This window comes from Raphanus sativus, chromosome 9 (genome assembly GCF_000801105.2).
Source record: "Raphanus sativus cultivar WK10039 chromosome 9, ASM80110v3, whole genome shotgun sequence".
NCBI lineage: Eukaryota > Viridiplantae > Streptophyta > Magnoliopsida > Brassicales > Brassicaceae > Raphanus > Raphanus sativus.
Window position 1 is genome coordinate 14,082,483 of NC_079519.1, and position 16,548 is coordinate 14,099,030.

Genomic DNA, 16,548 nt, shown 5'->3' on the forward strand with positions numbered 1-16,548 from the left:
TCGTCTACCTTCTACGAAGTCGTCCAGTGTATTAGACTACCTTCTACTATCCCTTCAAGTGTATTTTTTTTAGACGACCTTTTACGAAGTCGTCCAGTGTATTTAAGTCGTCCAGTGTTTAGACTACCTTCTACTATCCCTTCAAGTGTATTTTTTTTAGACGACCTTTTACGAAGTCGTCCAGTGTATTTTATTTTTAGACTACCTTATTTGTAAGTCGTCCAAACCTTCCAGACGACTTATTTGTAAGTCGTCCAGCTGGAAAACCTTCCAGACGACTTATTTGTAAGTCGTCCAGCTGGAAAACCTTACACAAGTTAGAAAATCTATACAAGTTAGAAAATCAAATAAATCATACATGCCCACAAACATACAAATAGATTTGTGTAAACAAATAGTTCAAATATACAAATAGATTTGTGTATACAAATAGTTCAAATATACAAATAGATTTGTGTATCTATACAAGTTAAAAAATCTATACAAGTTAGATTTGTGTATCTAATCATACATGCCCACAAACATACCACCATCCTCATTATCTTTCAGATGCTGATCAACAAGCTCCGTCCATATAACCAAAGCCATATTATCCCTCATAGTCTTCGCATTGGACCTAGCAAAGTCTTTAGGGCTAAAGGGGACCCCAAGAGCATGACATTCAATGTACTTTGCAGCGTACACGCCACAATCACCATTGTTGGCCGTGGGTACATCTTTCAGCAGTCTCTCATATGTGTATCGCTCCAACCCATGCATCTGGTCTCCGCACTCCACAATCAGATAAGGGACCATCTCGAGAAAAGGCTCCATTATCTCATCCCATCTTTCTGGTATGGTAGTTGAAGGTATGCTGTCCCAGACGACTATGTGCCTCTTAGGGATCGATATCCAAATAGCCACCCAATGTTTGTTGTCCAAGTTCAGTGGCGCATAGATATCATCAATGTCCTCCCCCCACTTCTTGTTTGATTGGCAAAATGAAGGCATTGATCCGTCATACAAACTCGCCGCCCCACTAGGTAGCATTTTTCCTAAACCATTGTGATCAGACGACGATGCTTTGAAGAACATATACTGTTCTCTCCAAGACTGGGTAAAGTTGTGATCCAGGAAGCACATTCGCTCGCTCCGGAAACATTGTGGGTTCTCCTTATACCTCTGCCTCAGCACATTCTCCAAGCATCTATATGCTGCATATAAAATAATACAAGTTAGAACCTTCCAGACGACTTATTTGTAAGTCGTCCAGCTGGAAAACCTTCCAGACGACTTATATATTTACAAATCTATACAAAGACAAGTTACCAGACGACTTAAAGATAAGCAGAAGACTTACTACGTCTTCCAGCCATGCTTTGGATGTCCGGAGTTTTTGATACCACCAAGTTGGTGATGTACGTGGTTTGTCCTCTTCCTTAGTGAAATAATCACAGCAAACAAAAAAGCAATCAGTTTTGGTAGACTAAATCAAGCTATTATGGGTAAAGCAATCACTTACGGATCAGTTTTCAACCAATCAGCGAGCTCCTTCATCTTAGGTCTGTTTAGTGTGGGAAATGGATTATACTTTCCCACTCTAAGGAGTTTCCTTCTCTCTGCCGTATAAGGAGATATCTGTGTGGGAGCATGTTTCTTCGTTCGTTCACTCCTTGCACGCACAGAAGCAGTGGGAGCTGTTTTGTCCAATACAACCAGGCTCGGTTCTGAAACTGGAACGCTTGGATCGGTGGAAGCGAAGCTCGGTTGTTGATCGTTGGAAGCGAAGCTAGGTTGGTCAGTGGAAGTGAGAGGAACAATCTCTTTGGAGGTGACACCATCTGCTTTATCCTCCGGCAAGATCTTATATACCGAGATCGCCTCATCTGCTGTATCCTCCGACAACAATCTCTGCAATAAAAGTTGCAAGTTAACCCTGGACGACTTAAATAAAAGTTGTCTGGACGACTAGTTGACCCTGGACGACTTAAATAAAAGTTGTCTGGACGACTAGTTGACCCTGGACGACTTAAATAAAAGTTGTCTGGACGACTAGTTGACCCTGGACGACTTAAATAAAAGTTGTCTGGACGACTAGTTGACCCTGGACGACTTAAATAAAAGTTGTCTGGACAACTAGAAGACCCTGGACGACTTAATTCTTGTTGGGAGAGGATTTGATACTAACCTCTTTGGGCAGAGGAGAAGGCTGTTTCTTTTGAGGAGAAGGCTTTTTCGTTTGAGGAGCAGGCTGTTTCGTTTGAGGAGCAGGCTGTTTAGTTTGAGGAGCAGGCTGTTTAGTTTGAGGAGCAGGCTGTTTCGTTTGAGGAGTAGGCTTTGCCTTTTGAGGAGTAGGCTTTGCCTTTTGAGGAGCAGGCTGTCTGGTGGGAGGAGTAGGATGATTGGTTTGAAGTGTAGGCTGATCCTTTTGAGGAGTAGTCTGTTTGTTACTAACCCCGGTTTCTGGGGCTTGTGGGGTAGGCTGTTTGTTACTAACCCCGGTTTCTGGGGCTTGAGGGGTAGCCTGATTGGTGACACCAACCTTCTTCTCCACAGCTTCTAATCTATCGGAGATCTTCCTAATCTCCCTGATGCACTTCTTAAACCCATCTTTCATCATGTCACCTAAGCCACTTCTTAAGTCCTTGAACATATTTTCTAACTCCTCTCTGGTCACCCAACTAGCCTCTTCTGTAGCCTCTTCTGTAGCCTCTTCTCTAGCCTCTGTAGGAGCCTCTTCTCTAGCCTCTTTAGTAGCCTCTTTAGGAGCCTCTTTACGAGCTTTCTTCCGAGGTCTCTGATTGTCTTCCTCCACCTCCTCCACAACCATCTCTTTGGCTCTTTTCGATGGAGTCACAAACTTAGGTTTTGTACCAGTGACTTCCCAGCAATCCATGGTCCACTTCCACGGTCTCCGATCATACATGACTTTAATGATGTTCTCCGCGGGCACGTCCTCAACCTCAGAGTCCCATTTTGGCCACATTTCACTAATGTCCTTCTCAACAAAGTTGATCACGCGGGTCTGCAGTAAATAGAAGAAGAATCGAGTTAGATATTTGAAACAAAATACTAAATAGACGACTTAATTATAAGTCGTCAACTAAGTCGTCCAGCTGGACGACCTTCCAGACGACTTATTATAAGTCGTCTACTAAGTCGTCCAGCTGGACGACCTTCCAGACGACTTATAAAAAGTCGTCTACTAAGTCGTCCAGCTGGAAGACCTTCCAGACGACTTATAATAAGTCGTCTACTAAGTCGTCCAGCTGGAAGACCTTCCAGACGACTTATAATAAGTCGTCTACTAAGTCGTCCAGCTGGAAGACTTTCCAGACAACTTAATTAAGTGAAGATGGAAAGGTACCTGACTCAAGATAGCAGCTTTCATGAATCTGCGGCCTCTGCTGCCCTCGTAAGCCAGAATCGGTGGAGACGGACTGTTTGCTCTGGGTAGACCAATACTAGCACCCAATCCCGGAATAGCTGTGTACGCCCAGACCTGAAGAACTTGTATAAACCCATCCACGGTGTAACAGCCAGTAATATCTTTGTTCCACAAAGAGTCCATCAGCACCTTAAACGCGACTCTCCCCCATGGATAATTCTCAAACCTTTCTAAATCCATCACTAGCCTTGCCAGAGTAGCTCGTGTAGCGCTTGAGAACTTTCTCCCTTCAATGAATCCAGTGAAGATGGAAAGGTACGCGAGTCGCTTGCGATCTTCCCTGGACCAATCCCCGCATCTCTTCAGTGCTGCTATTATCTGATCAGTAGTTGGCCCAGCTTCCCGATGAACTCCCATCATCTCCCAGAAAGAAACCATCTATGGGGTAACTTCACATTCTGGTGTCTCAAGGTCCTCGATGTACTCGCAGTTTAGACCAGTGATGTTTTCAAACTCTAACAGTGAAAACCTCGCAGGTTCTGGACCAACGAGACACCACATTTCGTACTTCTTCTTAATGTCCAGCTTTAAACCGAGCAAGTAGTGAACCAGCCTTGAAGCCCAACCAAATCCCTGCTCCTTGAACTTGATGAAAACTCCCAATCTCGACTCCTTGAGCTCTTCAAATTCAGCATCAGTGAGAGCTTCCCTAAGAGCAGTATGCAACTTCGTGTTATCCGTATGATACGAAATGCTATTGTGGGGTTCTGGCTCTTCCCCTAATGTGTATAACCTACGGGGGAGTTCTGGAATATCCATCCTTTTTGTCTGCAAAATAATCAAAGACAACAATAGAAGTCAGAACACAAGCTAATTGTTACTCCAGACGACTTAGTAGACGACTTAAATATAAGTCGTCTAGAAAGTCGTCCAACTGGACGACTTAGTTGACGACTTATATTTAAGTCGTCTGGAAAGTCTTCCAAATGGACGTACTAAGTCGTCCAGGTTGAAGACTTTCCAGACGACTTACTTACAAGTCTTCCAGTAGAAAAATTTCAAGCGGATCTGATTAGTCGCAGAAGGAGTTCGAGTACTCGTCATTGTGGTTATAGATCTGAAAAAATAAACGTGAAACGGTGAGAATGAGTAAATTGAAAGAGACAACGTTTTATGTTCATCTTTTCCACGAGTTTGATGACTTACCGGCGTTAGGGTTTACAGAGAAACGGCGCTACGGTTTACAGAGAAGAAGCGGCGGCGCTAGGGTTTAGAAGAAGCGGCGGCGCTAGGGTTTAGAAGAAGCGGCGGTGCTAGCTAGTGTTTAGAGTAAGCGGCGGTGAGAACGTTGGTGAGCACGGTGGCGAGGGCGACGGTTTGTTCGGAAATAGTGGAAGCGGGGGCGCTAGGGTTTAGAGGAATCGGCGGCGCTAGGGTTAGAAGAAGCTGCGGCGACAACGGTGAGAATGAAGTGAGATAGATAGCCGACGTTGAGAACGATGGTTGTTCGGAAATAGTGGGAATTCGAATCGCCTTTGATATCGCCGGCGAGAGAGAACTGTTAGGGTTTCTGTTCGCGGAAAATGAAAAAAAAAAATCACCTTATATATTGGGTAAATAATCTGGTTAGCTTTAAAAGTACATTGGTAAACTTTAAGGTTTGGTCCGGTTTAGACGACTTATTCTGGCTGATAATGTACATCAGACGACCTAATATTTAGTCGTCTGGGAACAGAAAACTAAATATTAAGTCGTCCAATACCCTAAAATGAACCCCTAAACTAAAATGACTAAATTAACTTACTAACCACGTTATAATATCAAATTATACTTCAATAGTGTTTACTATACATAGAAATGAACACGCCTAGGTAATTTTAAAAATTTTCAAAAACGGTTTTAATGCTTTCCAAAATCTAACCCTAAGAACACATACAATACTACAACATATGTTGATGAAACATAAACTAAAGAATATCATGACTCACTACTTTCACTCATCTGGGCTGAAAACAATTGAAATTTGTTATATATTAATTTATATCTCTTAAGACATATGTTAATTACATAATTCCAATTTTTCACTTATCAAAATATTTTTTACAAAATTTTTAAATTATGTTTAAGAATAATTGTACAGACGACTTAACTTAAAGTCGTCTGGACGACTTATTTTCAAGTCGTCTGTTTACAGACGACTTGCGAGGGGTAGAAACGTAAAAAAAAATCCGTTTTTTGTTTGTTCACAAGAAGATAGTTGTAATTTCAATAGCCTTTTAGGTTACTTTTGCCTTTGACCCAAGTTGGGGTACTCTTTTGAGTTTGACTCCAAGTTTTGAGTCACAATTGGTAATTCTCCCGCTATTTTATCCACGTATTCTTTTCTTTTTTCAAATTGTCTCAGCACATATTTAATATACCATAAAGATACGTAGCATTGTCATAGTTTTCATATGCAGATTGGCGAAAATGATTGAGTCCTTTGATAAATTTGCAGTGATGCTACGTGCAGGTTAGTTGATATTGGGTTAATGAATTTGAAAATGTAGTATTTAGTTTACTCTCAGTTAATAATTACATTAATTTTTGTTATTTAAATATTTTGTTATTTTATTTTGTTATTTTTCTTAGAGATTATAATTATTTCATTATTAAAAGTTTGACATGAATATGTAATTGTTTAGTTTAGTAAGTTTTTTAAATGGTTATATTTTAATTATTATAATAGGTTTTAAGAACACAAATGATAAATTAATTCCACCTAAAAATTATTAACGTGTAACTTTATGAAGATTGCATCATGCTGTAATTTTCCTTTGGTTGCAATTAATGTCATTTTGTTAAGTTAGAGTTTTAGCTGAAATATTATCAGCAACCTTTTTTTAATAATTCTGAAATGACAAAGACGTATATTATTAATAAACTTATCTAATTATATTAATTTATACATCTGATTATACAATGATAAGACGCAAAATTCGTTTATATTTTGAAGTACCGTAGAAATTATTGATGATCATATATACAGGGGCGGACCTAGAAATTTAATTAGACTGTGGCACAAAATATTTTAATTATAGTTAATAAAATAAATTTAGTCAAATATGATGTACAATGGAAAAAAAAACCAGTTTACAACCATCGATACTTAATAAAAACTATATTAGTATTCTAAGAAGTGAAAAAACTAAAGAAACAAATATATAGCAGATTATTACATAATGATATGTACACTTAACAAAGAATTCAAAAACAGCTCATATGGAATTGTCTTCGTCACCAAACAACAAGATTAAAGTAAACAGAGAAACTTCTTACAGATATTATTTTTATTTTTTAAAAGAACCACAACACGTAACAGATGCTAGTTATTAGACCATCTCCAATAGTGCTTCATTTTTCACTTTTTGCTTCATTTTAAAGCAACTTTTACTTCAATGGTGCTTCATTTCTTGCTTCAAAATGAAACAATGAACAGTACTGCTTCAAATTTGAAGCAATACTGTTCATTGCTTTATTTTTGAAGCTGAACTTTATAAATTATAAATTGGTCCTTAACTTTTGTTTGTTCTTACATTTTGTTAAAATAAAATAAGTTAATCAATATAACCCAATTAACTTTTTAATATTTATTTATTATATAATTTTATTTAATTTATAATATTAAAATATTTAAAAAACATATATTAAATGAAAGATAACATTAAATTATTAATATAAAAGTGAAATACATGATTGATAACACCAAACTAAACATAAAATATTTATTACAACATAAAATGATACTTAATAATCTGGTAAATCACTTCCTGATCCACTAAGATTATTAAAAAACTGCCCAAATGAAGTTGAAGTTTGAGGAGGTTGTTGAGCTTGTTGTTCTTCACTCCTCTCCAATAAAATCCGATTTTTTTTCAGATTGCATGTAAGCACGAACTTTATGATCTTTTATGGAGTCAACATCACAAAACAAAATTTTGTTTTCTTCTTTATGTTTTTTCAAAACATAATTCCTACTTTGAATCTCCAAATGGTGTTGTCTTTGTCTTCTTCTCATCTTTTCTCCAATCTTGCTCAAGGTATTGCACCTCCTGCTCATTTTATCATTCAAGGAAACAATTATAGTATGGGCTATTATTTGGTCGATGGTATATATCCAAAATGGTCTACCATAGTACAAACTATTCATGAGCCAATAGGTCCAAAAAAGCAATATTTTGCTACGCAACAAGAAGCATGTCGGAAAGATGTAGAACGTGCATTTGGAGTTCTCCAATCACGTTTTGCAATTGTGAAAGGACCAGTTCGGTTTTGGAAAAAAGATGTGATACATGATATAATGACTACATGCATTATTTTACATAATATGATAATTGAGGATGAGCGTGATCTCGAAGCACCAATTGAAGTCAATAGAGAAGTTCCACCTACGGAGGTTGATACCGAAGATAATGATCATATTCGTTTCCAAGAGTTTTTGGCGCGATTTAGAAGAATTAAAGATAAAGACGCTTATTTTGCACTTCGCAACGATTTAATTGATCATTTGTGGGAAAGATATATGGCTGGTGCTTCTTTATAAAATCTAGTATTGTTGTTCTATATTATGTGTAATAATTTTATATGATAATGTTGAATCTATAACAATTATGTTGGATTATTGTTAAACCAAAATAGTTGGGTAAAATTAGTAAATATAAAAAAGTATAAGGTGTTATTAATAATTAATGATAAAAGAGAGAGAAAATATTCTTAAAATATTCTTTTTATAAAAAAGAAATGAAGCAAACCATCGGAGAAGATGTGCTTTATTTCTTGCTTCATTTTGAATAAAGTGTAATTTTAAAGCAAAAAATGAAGCCTTGGAGATGTTCTTAGAGTTTTAAAATTTTGAGACTAATAATTATTGCGTGTTAACATTGTCTATTCTTTCGCTTTGATTCTGTCAAAGTTTTGGTTTTATTTGCTATTGGGGCAAGGTAGACATAATTTTTAGAGATGCATATGTAAATCTGAGAACTCGTTATGACATAATTTCTCTAACAAAAGTGTGTGATACTGCAAGTGTGGTAGGATTCTGATGTGAAACTGAAAAATATATGTGATTTCTAAGAAGAGAATTCTAGTTATGTTATTACTAATCGTATGAGTACTTGTACAGGTGTGATTTTAAGATAATGGCCAAAATTAGAAGGACAAGACACAGTGTTAATTCGCGACGGATCAGAGTAGAGACCATACACATTTCCTTCTTCAAATTGATTTGTGTCATGGAACGTATTTGCAAAGCTGTTTAGGATCTCATGGGTAGATAGTTTGTAATTCCCCCGATGCAAGAGAAATTAGTCAGATCTCATGAGCAAATAGCAATAGAGATGAAGTCATGACATTTCACAACACTTAATAGTAAGTAAAGCCAATTTAGTACTTGTTGTTCACCTTTTAGAGCCACTTTAGGTTCACTAACACTATATATGTACTTACCTCATCACCTTCTTCGTCACCTTCATAATCATAATCCTTAAAATTTTGTTTATTTCTTTTTTTATACTCATTATGTGTTTTGTCGAAAGGAACAACAACAACAGATCGACAAGGCTTCTGTAATGCAAGTCCAAATTTGTTTATTCTCGTCAGAATTGTCCTCTTCTCACCAGAATTAACTTCCTCTCCTCCAAAATCGCATGAAGAATCGAAATGTGAGATTTCTGGGTTTTATAAGACAAAACCAAACCTCCTTTCTATTATAACTAACGTCTCCGTCAAAAAAATAACGATTGACTTTTTAAAGTCTAGTTCTACTCGGTCGCCATTCAGTTGGAGATTAAATCTGCACAAGTAAAAGTTGAGTATTAAAAATGCTTATTACAAATATTTGGGGGATTGAAAGCTCATTTTCCCCTTAAGTGGACTATGTTTTTAATCTTATTGTTAATTGGTCTAGGACACTTAACTTACATTTAACTGGGCTAGTCTTTTAGCTCGGATTGAATGTGGCACTTCTATGTTTTTTCTGGTTTTCATGTTAAAATATTTTTATTTTGGTTACTAAAAGAGGAAAATAAAATAAAAGAGCATGTGCCACACCTTCTACACTGGTGGGTCCACTCCTGCATATATAGTTATTTTTATTGTTTATCTCCAGTTGTAATACATATAATAGTGTCCAATTCTTTAATGAGTTGGAATTTTACACATAACTCTTACAATTAATATTCAAATTTTCTTTAATAATAAAATTAATCTATACAATTTAATAGAACCGGGAAGAGATAGAGCCAACACCAATATAAATCACATTTTCTCCTGATTATATAATTCCTAATTGTTAGGAATTTATCGATCTTTTGATTGGTTAACTAAATAATGACACAAGATCTTTTAACCCAGTTCTCTTGCGGTACTTTTGGGGTAGGAACCGTCTCCCACAACATCCACTATCAATTAAAGGGTTTACACAAACGCTTTAAGCGCTCAATAAAAAGACACAACAAAGAATAAGAAAAATCAAAGAAACTCTATCCCAAAGAGACATGACTCGAACAATGTCTCTAGCCCTAAGTTTCTTCTCTACCCGATCTCTCTTAAACTCTCTCTCTCTTTTATGGTCTTGTGTTTCGGATACTTTTCAGTGTCACGTTGATGTTCCTTTTATAATCAAGGATTAACCGACCTTGATGGAGAATTTCCTTTTCTTAATTCACGTACAAAATCATATACTAACCGACTTTGCCTTTGTGTGTAGGTCTCCTGAAGTTCGGCTTTGAAGGATCTTTAATTATGGGCTGTAAAGTTTGGGCCTCTGAAAACACTCTCAAATGTGAGGCTTTGTGTCTTTTGGGCCTGTTGGTGGGTTTCGGGTTTGATCCTGAAACAAGACATAAGAAATATGTTAATTTTCCAGTTTCTTTGTAGTACTAGGAACAAGTATTTTTCATTTTCCATCTAGAGAACCTATGATCGATCTAGTATAAATAGGGTTCTCATCTCTCATTGTTAGATACAACACATAAACAATAATCTCTCATAGAACACGCAACTAGTGCGAGGCTTGTAATCTTTTTGATTCATAGTGATATCGAGTTTGCTCCGGTTCGGAGAAGAACTCGCCAAACATATCGGTTCCGTTTTTGATTCGTTTATTACAAGAAGAAGCCAGGGTCGATTCTCTACAAGTGGTATCAGAGCAATCCAGGTTTTGATTGCGGGTGTAAAAGAGATCTAGGAGTTTAAACAACATCGCAAAGAAGAAAGATAAAGGGACCTATGTGTTCTTCGAGGAGAGTGCGAATTGTTATCTCCAAGATATTGGCAGCACAAATTTGAAAGATCAAAAATCAAAGGGCAGCGTGTCTTTGGCTTAGGGAAGTACAAGGTGTCGAAGTAATAACAATCATCTCAAGGGAGTTGAACAAGGTCGATATCAAAAGTCTTCCTTACAAGGTTGAAAGTAAGGCGACGGGTTCCATTACTCATGGCGGTAGAAAGTGTGTTCAAGGATCTACCGAAGGAGTTTAGATCAAGGTGGAGATGATGTTATAGCTTCAGGTTATGGTTTGGTGAAAGGCATTGGTGTTTCGTGATCGTTGTTGGACGTCGGAAGAAGTCGACGAAGAAGCATATGATAGACTAAAGGATAAGGCGAAGAAAACTGCATGTTCTAGGTGAATTGGTTCTCAAAAGTTATCTAGCAAGAATATATGCAATAGGTTTTGTATCGATAGTCTTTCTAACAAGGGAGTTAGACGGCGTGTCCTATTTGGTTTCAAATAGCGGCGCAAGACGTGCACATGTATCTTTGCTGAAGGAGAAGAAGTCAAGTGAGAACATGAGAAAGACTCCAAGGTGAAAAAAAAAAATCAAAAGAAGAGCAATTACAAGCTGAAGTTTAAACGTGTACGGCGATTACATGTTATGGAAGAAAGCTGATTTCTTGGAATTATTAAGACAAGGGACGTCTTGAATATGTGTATGGCTATTAAGATTGGGATACAAGTCAAGGTTTTCTGATTCAGAAAAAGGTGTAAAAGGGTATTAACACCGACAAGAAACTTTGTTATAACGGAGGGAAGTCCGTTGAGACATCAAAGGTTACTGATATTAATAATGATTTGCGGGGAAGTCAGGGTAATATCAAAAGGAATACTTATGAATCAGAAGGAGAAGACTTGTGTAATGCTAGCACCAAGGCTGGTGTATTTTTTATACAAGTAAATAGAGGATGGAGTTTCAGCTAGGAGCAATATCATGGGGTCTAGAAGTGATATCAAGGAGAGCTGTTACAAAGAAGTGTCAAGAACGTCACCGGAGCAGTTGGCGTGAGACAAGTTAAAAGGAAACTAGCCGAGCGGTGCTAAACGGTTAGAAAGGATCAGGTTAAACAAGAAGCTTGGACAGTGGTTTGTGTCGAAAGTCTATCTAGCAGGTTGGCTTGATGCCGTGTTCTATTCGGGATAACGGCGGCACAAAGAGGAGTCTAAGACTATGTTGGTTAGGCACAAGGGTTTTGAATCAGGGTTTGCTTTAATATTTAAGCATGTACGGTTTTGTATAATCGCAACAGATTCAGGGAAGAGGTTGATTCTAAGATCAAGTGCACATGATAAGAATCACAAGAATATCAAAGGGAATCAAGTTGCAAGGGTACAAAGGATTTATTTAGTCACTATAACAGATTCATTGGCTTAAGGGCAGTCATGAAGGATGTTCAGTGATTAATAGTTTGATAAGGAAAAATCAAACAAGGTTTCTCAAAAGCTCAGAAGTATGGTGAGTGAGAAGGTTACCTGCGAGAATTATGAAGCTAGGGAAGATACTGGTTTCAGGAGGAGTAGCTGCAGGAAATCAAAAGAAACCAAGATAGAGTTTCATAAGAGTCTCAAAGATTGGAAGAGGCAAGGCATAAGAAGATGCAGGTCAAGAAAAAAAAAGGTTTACCTGGATCATCAGTGTAGCAGAGTAGCAGAGAAGTGAGTTGTTGCAGACGCTGCAGGAAGATGAAACAATAATGTTTCAAGAGAAAAAAAAAGGAACTGGTTAAGTCACGTTTCATGTGATGAAAAGGAAATCTGTTTCAAGTGAGAGAAATTAAAAAGGCTAAGGGGATTACCTGAGAATCTGAAGTCAAAGGAGTTATTGTCTTCAGGTGGAGCTCACAGGAAAAGCTGCAAAGACAAAGGGTTTCATAGGAGATGCTGTTAAAGAGCTTTCGTTACCTGCTAACACTAGAGCAGAGGGGGAGACGCAGAGCATCGTCCAAGCAGCTGTGAAAGAATTTCGAACGAGAATGTTCGAGATTAAATGAGATTCACATAAGGCTAGCACACGGATTGATGCAGAGGTTCATGATATTTGTAATCTCGAAAGGTACGAGCTACAGTCATCGGGTAATGGCGTCGAAGCTTGATGCCGCAGGATGCAAAAACTCAAGTTGAAGTTGCATCAAGTTATGTTCACTATCAAGTAGCTCTGGTGAAGCAGCTCCAGGTGGAGTAATGGCAACAAGGGCACCGCAGGGAGATGCAGAGAGGAATGTGACGAGAAACGTAATTGTTTATGGCTCCGTGGGTCTCGTCAGAGAAATCAATGGAAGGTGCAAACAGAAACTATGATCGGGATTACCGTGTGAGTCAGAAGCTGAAGGGACATCTGCAGCAGTAGATATCAGCAAGTCGTTTGTTACTTAGGAGAAAAATAAAATTTTCAGAACACAACAACTTCATATAGATGTAGTAAGACTGCTTTGGGATTAAAAGAAGAACAGAAGAACATCTTACCGGAAACTGCAGAACTCCGGCAAGGTCTGAACTCGGTTCATAAATCCCATTCAAAGAAAGAATTGTGTTTTGACCACTGAAAATGTTGCGATATTCGGTGGGAAAAACGGTTCTATTAGCTATGAAGAAACATCTGAAACTATGCATGTGTGGTCGGAGCTGTATGTTAAGGAAAACTCAGAGGAACAGACGCTGTTGTTGAAGTTTAAAAATACAGATCAATGGCTCGTCACGGATTGTCACGGAGAAGAGACTGAGGAAGGGTCAACAGTAGATTGCCATCACAGTTCAGATCACATCAAGGAGCTTGTATGTGAAGAAGAAGACAAATGACATTTGACATTCGTTACTCACGAAGGAATTGATACGCAGAGGAGTGAAGGTGGTTAGTTTAGGGCCTAAAGGTGGAGATTGTGGGATTTAGGCCCAAACTAATACTTACTGGAAATTGTATTTAGACCCGACTCGGTAGGATGATTCACCATCCTTTCTTTTTTTTTTGTAAATTAATGACGTTTGTTCAAAAAAAAAGTAAATTAATGACTCACCATCTTTCACGGCCATCTCTTTCGTATTTGCCACTGTGTCTAGCTCAGCTCAAAGAATTCACCGATTCGCTCAGTAGAAAAACATAAATAAATAGAAGCCTGAGTCAATGGCATGATTACTAATGCCTTACGCTATTTGGCGAGTAGACTCTTTTATATATTTACTCTGTTTGTAACATAAGCTTTAAATTTTCTTACAAAAGATACATTTTCAATCTTATTTTATATTTGATTTAAAATTCGACTTGAACATGGATCAAACATCATCTACATCAAATAATCCCAAATTAGGTAGTAATCCGCGCCTTGCGCGGAATGAGATGGTTAGATCAGCAATTTTTCGAAAATATTAGAAAGTATATATATATATAGTTTGGAATTTGGGTTTTGTGTGTTTATCTTACTCTCGAACTCATTTTGTTTATCTCTCTATGGCTCTCTCTCTCTCTATGGCTCTCTCTCTATGGCTCTCTCTCTCTCTCTCTCTCTCTCTCTCTCTCTCTCTCTCTCTCTCTCTCTCTCTCTCTCTCTCTCTTCTCTCTCTCTCTCTCTCTCTCTCAGATTTTATCAGTATTGATGAGTGTTTTAAAAAATAAGATTAAGATTTTAACATATTTTTATTTTAAACATACGAATCGTATTAATGGCCGCACACGGGCATTAATACGATTCTTATGTTTTATGTATAAATATTATTAATATCTAATCAAATGTTTTATGTATTATTAAAACTAAATTTGTTCTTCAGATGTTTTATGTATTATTAATATAAATATGTATTATTCAAATACAATTCATATGTTTTATGTATTACTAAAACTAAATTTGTTCTCCATTCAGTTTTTGTGGTTCAAAACTATAAACATTTTAGACATTACTTAATTCAATATACTTTGAGGTTTAAATTATTATCATATACTTTGAAATATGAAATAATAAGTCATGCATGTGCGGGCATCGATATGATTTATATATTGCATGTATAGCTATTATTATTAGTGCATAAGTGGATCGTAATTATATTTCACTCTCGTTGTATCTTTGTATCTTACTCATTTAGGTTTATCCACATATAAGTCTCTCTCTCTCTCATCATAAACATTTTAGTTTTTGAAAAGGATAAAAAGGTAATTACGATCATATCATGCGTGCGGGCATTCATATGATTCATATATTACCCGTCTAGCTATTAGTATAAATATAAGTAGATTGTAATTCTTTCTCAATCTCTCCATATACTACATGTTATGTTATTATTATAAGTGCATAAGTGGATCGTAGTTATCTCTCTCTCTCTCTCTCTCTCTCTCTCTCTCTCTCTCTCTCTCACTCTCTCTCTCTCTCTCTCTCTATGGCTCTCTCTATGGCTCTCTCTCTCTCTCTCTCTCTCTCTCTCTCTCTCTCTATCTCTCTCTCGGTATCCCCTCATCGTAAACCTTTTTTTTGAGAAATATAAAAATGTAAACATTCTTTTAATTCATCGATTATCTTTTAACTACCACAATTTTGTTTTATATGGGAATGTTTCCTAGTTTAATATTTTATCATGAATTTTTCTTGGGTGAATTACCAACTAATCATAGTTTGCCAATTAATGTACAGTTTTATAAAATATAATAAATAAAATAATAATAATTTGTGTTAAGTTTTAAAATAAATGAAAAATATTAGTAGCTGCCAAAAGATGAATTTTTTTAACAATTTTAAAATCGTCACAAAAGAGTAAATCATAAACATTAAACACTATACCCTAAACCCTTGGACAAAACTTAAACCCTTGGGTAAAAATCCAAACACTAAACCCTAAATTCTTGGATATACCCTAAACCCTTGGGTAAATCCTAAACACTAAACTGTAAACTCTTGGGTATACCCTAAAACACTAAATCTCTCTCTCTCTCTCTCTCTCTCTCTCTCTCTCTCTCTCTCTCTCTCTCTCTCTCTCTCGGTATCCCCTTCATCGTAAACCTTTTTTTTTTTAGAAAAATAAAAATGTAAACATTTTTTTAATTCATTGATTATCTTTTAGCTACCACAATTTTGATTTATATGGATCTAGTTTAAAATTTTATCATGAATTTTTCTTGGGTGATTTACCAACTAATCATAGTTTGCCAATTAATGTACAGTTTTTTTAAATATATAAATAAAATAATAATAATTTGTGAAGTTTTTAAAATAAATGAAAAATATTAGTAGCTGCCAAAAGATGAATTTTTTTTAACAATTTTAAAAACCGTCAGAAAAAATTAAATCATAAACACTAAACACTATACCCTAAACCTTTCGACAAAGCTTAAACCCTTGGGTAAAAATCCAAACACTAAACCCTAAATTCTTGGATATACCCTAAACCCTTGGATAAATCCTAAACACTAAACTGTAAACTTTTGGGTATTACCCTAAACACCAAATCTCTCTCTCTCTCTCTCTCTCTCTCTCTCTCTCTCTCTCTCTCTCTCTCTCTCTCTCTCTTGATATCCCCTTAATCGTAAACCTTTTTTTTTTGAAAAAATAAAAATGTAAACATTCTTTTAATTCATCGATTATCTTTTTAACTACCACAATTTTTATTTATATGGAAATATTTCCTAGTTTAATATTATATCATGAATTTTTCTTGGGTGAATTACCAACTAATCATAGTTTGCCAATTAATGTACAATTTTTTTTAAATATAATAAATAAAATAATAATAATTTGTGTTAAGATTTTAAATACAAGAAAAATATTATTAGCTGCAAAAAGATGATTTTTTTTAACAATTTTAAAACCGTCACAAAAAATTAAATCATAAACACTAAACACTATGCCCTAAATCCATGGACAAAGTTTAAACCCATGGGTAAAAATCCAA

The 16,548-nt window shown here is 36.3% G+C and overlaps 1 protein-coding gene, 1 long non-coding RNA gene and 1 pseudogene across 3 annotated transcripts; all 3 read right to left on the reverse strand.

Moving 5' to 3' along the window:
* Positions 1 to 377: 377 nt before the first annotated feature.
* LOC130499530 (uncharacterized) lies at positions 378 to 1,171 on the reverse strand. Its single transcript, XM_056993672.1, has one exon. It carries the CDS (start codon positions 1,120 to 1,122, stop codon positions 502 to 504), a length of 621 nt encoding a protein of 206 aa, XP_056849652.1. The 5' UTR covers positions 1,123 to 1,171; the 3' UTR covers positions 378 to 501.
* On the reverse strand, positions 378 to 5,193 carry LOC130499528 (uncharacterized; annotated as a pseudogene).
* Positions 5,194 to 8,882: 3,689 nt separating this feature from the next.
* LOC108831967 (uncharacterized) lies at positions 8,883 to 13,523 on the reverse strand. 2 transcript variants are annotated; one of them, XR_001946443.2, is made up of 6 exons: positions 13,144 to 13,523; positions 12,477 to 13,015; positions 12,305 to 12,353; positions 12,154 to 12,201; positions 10,092 to 10,235; positions 8,883 to 9,197 (listed from the first exon to the last, which is right to left on the reverse strand). It is a non-coding gene; the product is annotated as an uncharacterized LOC108831967 (long non-coding RNA). The 2 variants fall into 2 exon arrangements; XR_001946442.2 differs by lacking the exon at positions 8,883 to 9,197 and having other exon boundaries at positions 9,745 to 10,235; positions 13,144 to 13,521.
* Positions 13,524 to 16,548: the final 3,025 nt, after the last annotated feature.

What these genes read in the sequence shown, in the direction of transcription:
- LOC130499530 (XM_056993672.1), bottom strand. Translation starts at nt 1,122, where the DNA reads ATGTGCTTCCTGGATCACAACTTTACCCAGTCTTGGAGAGAACAGTAT.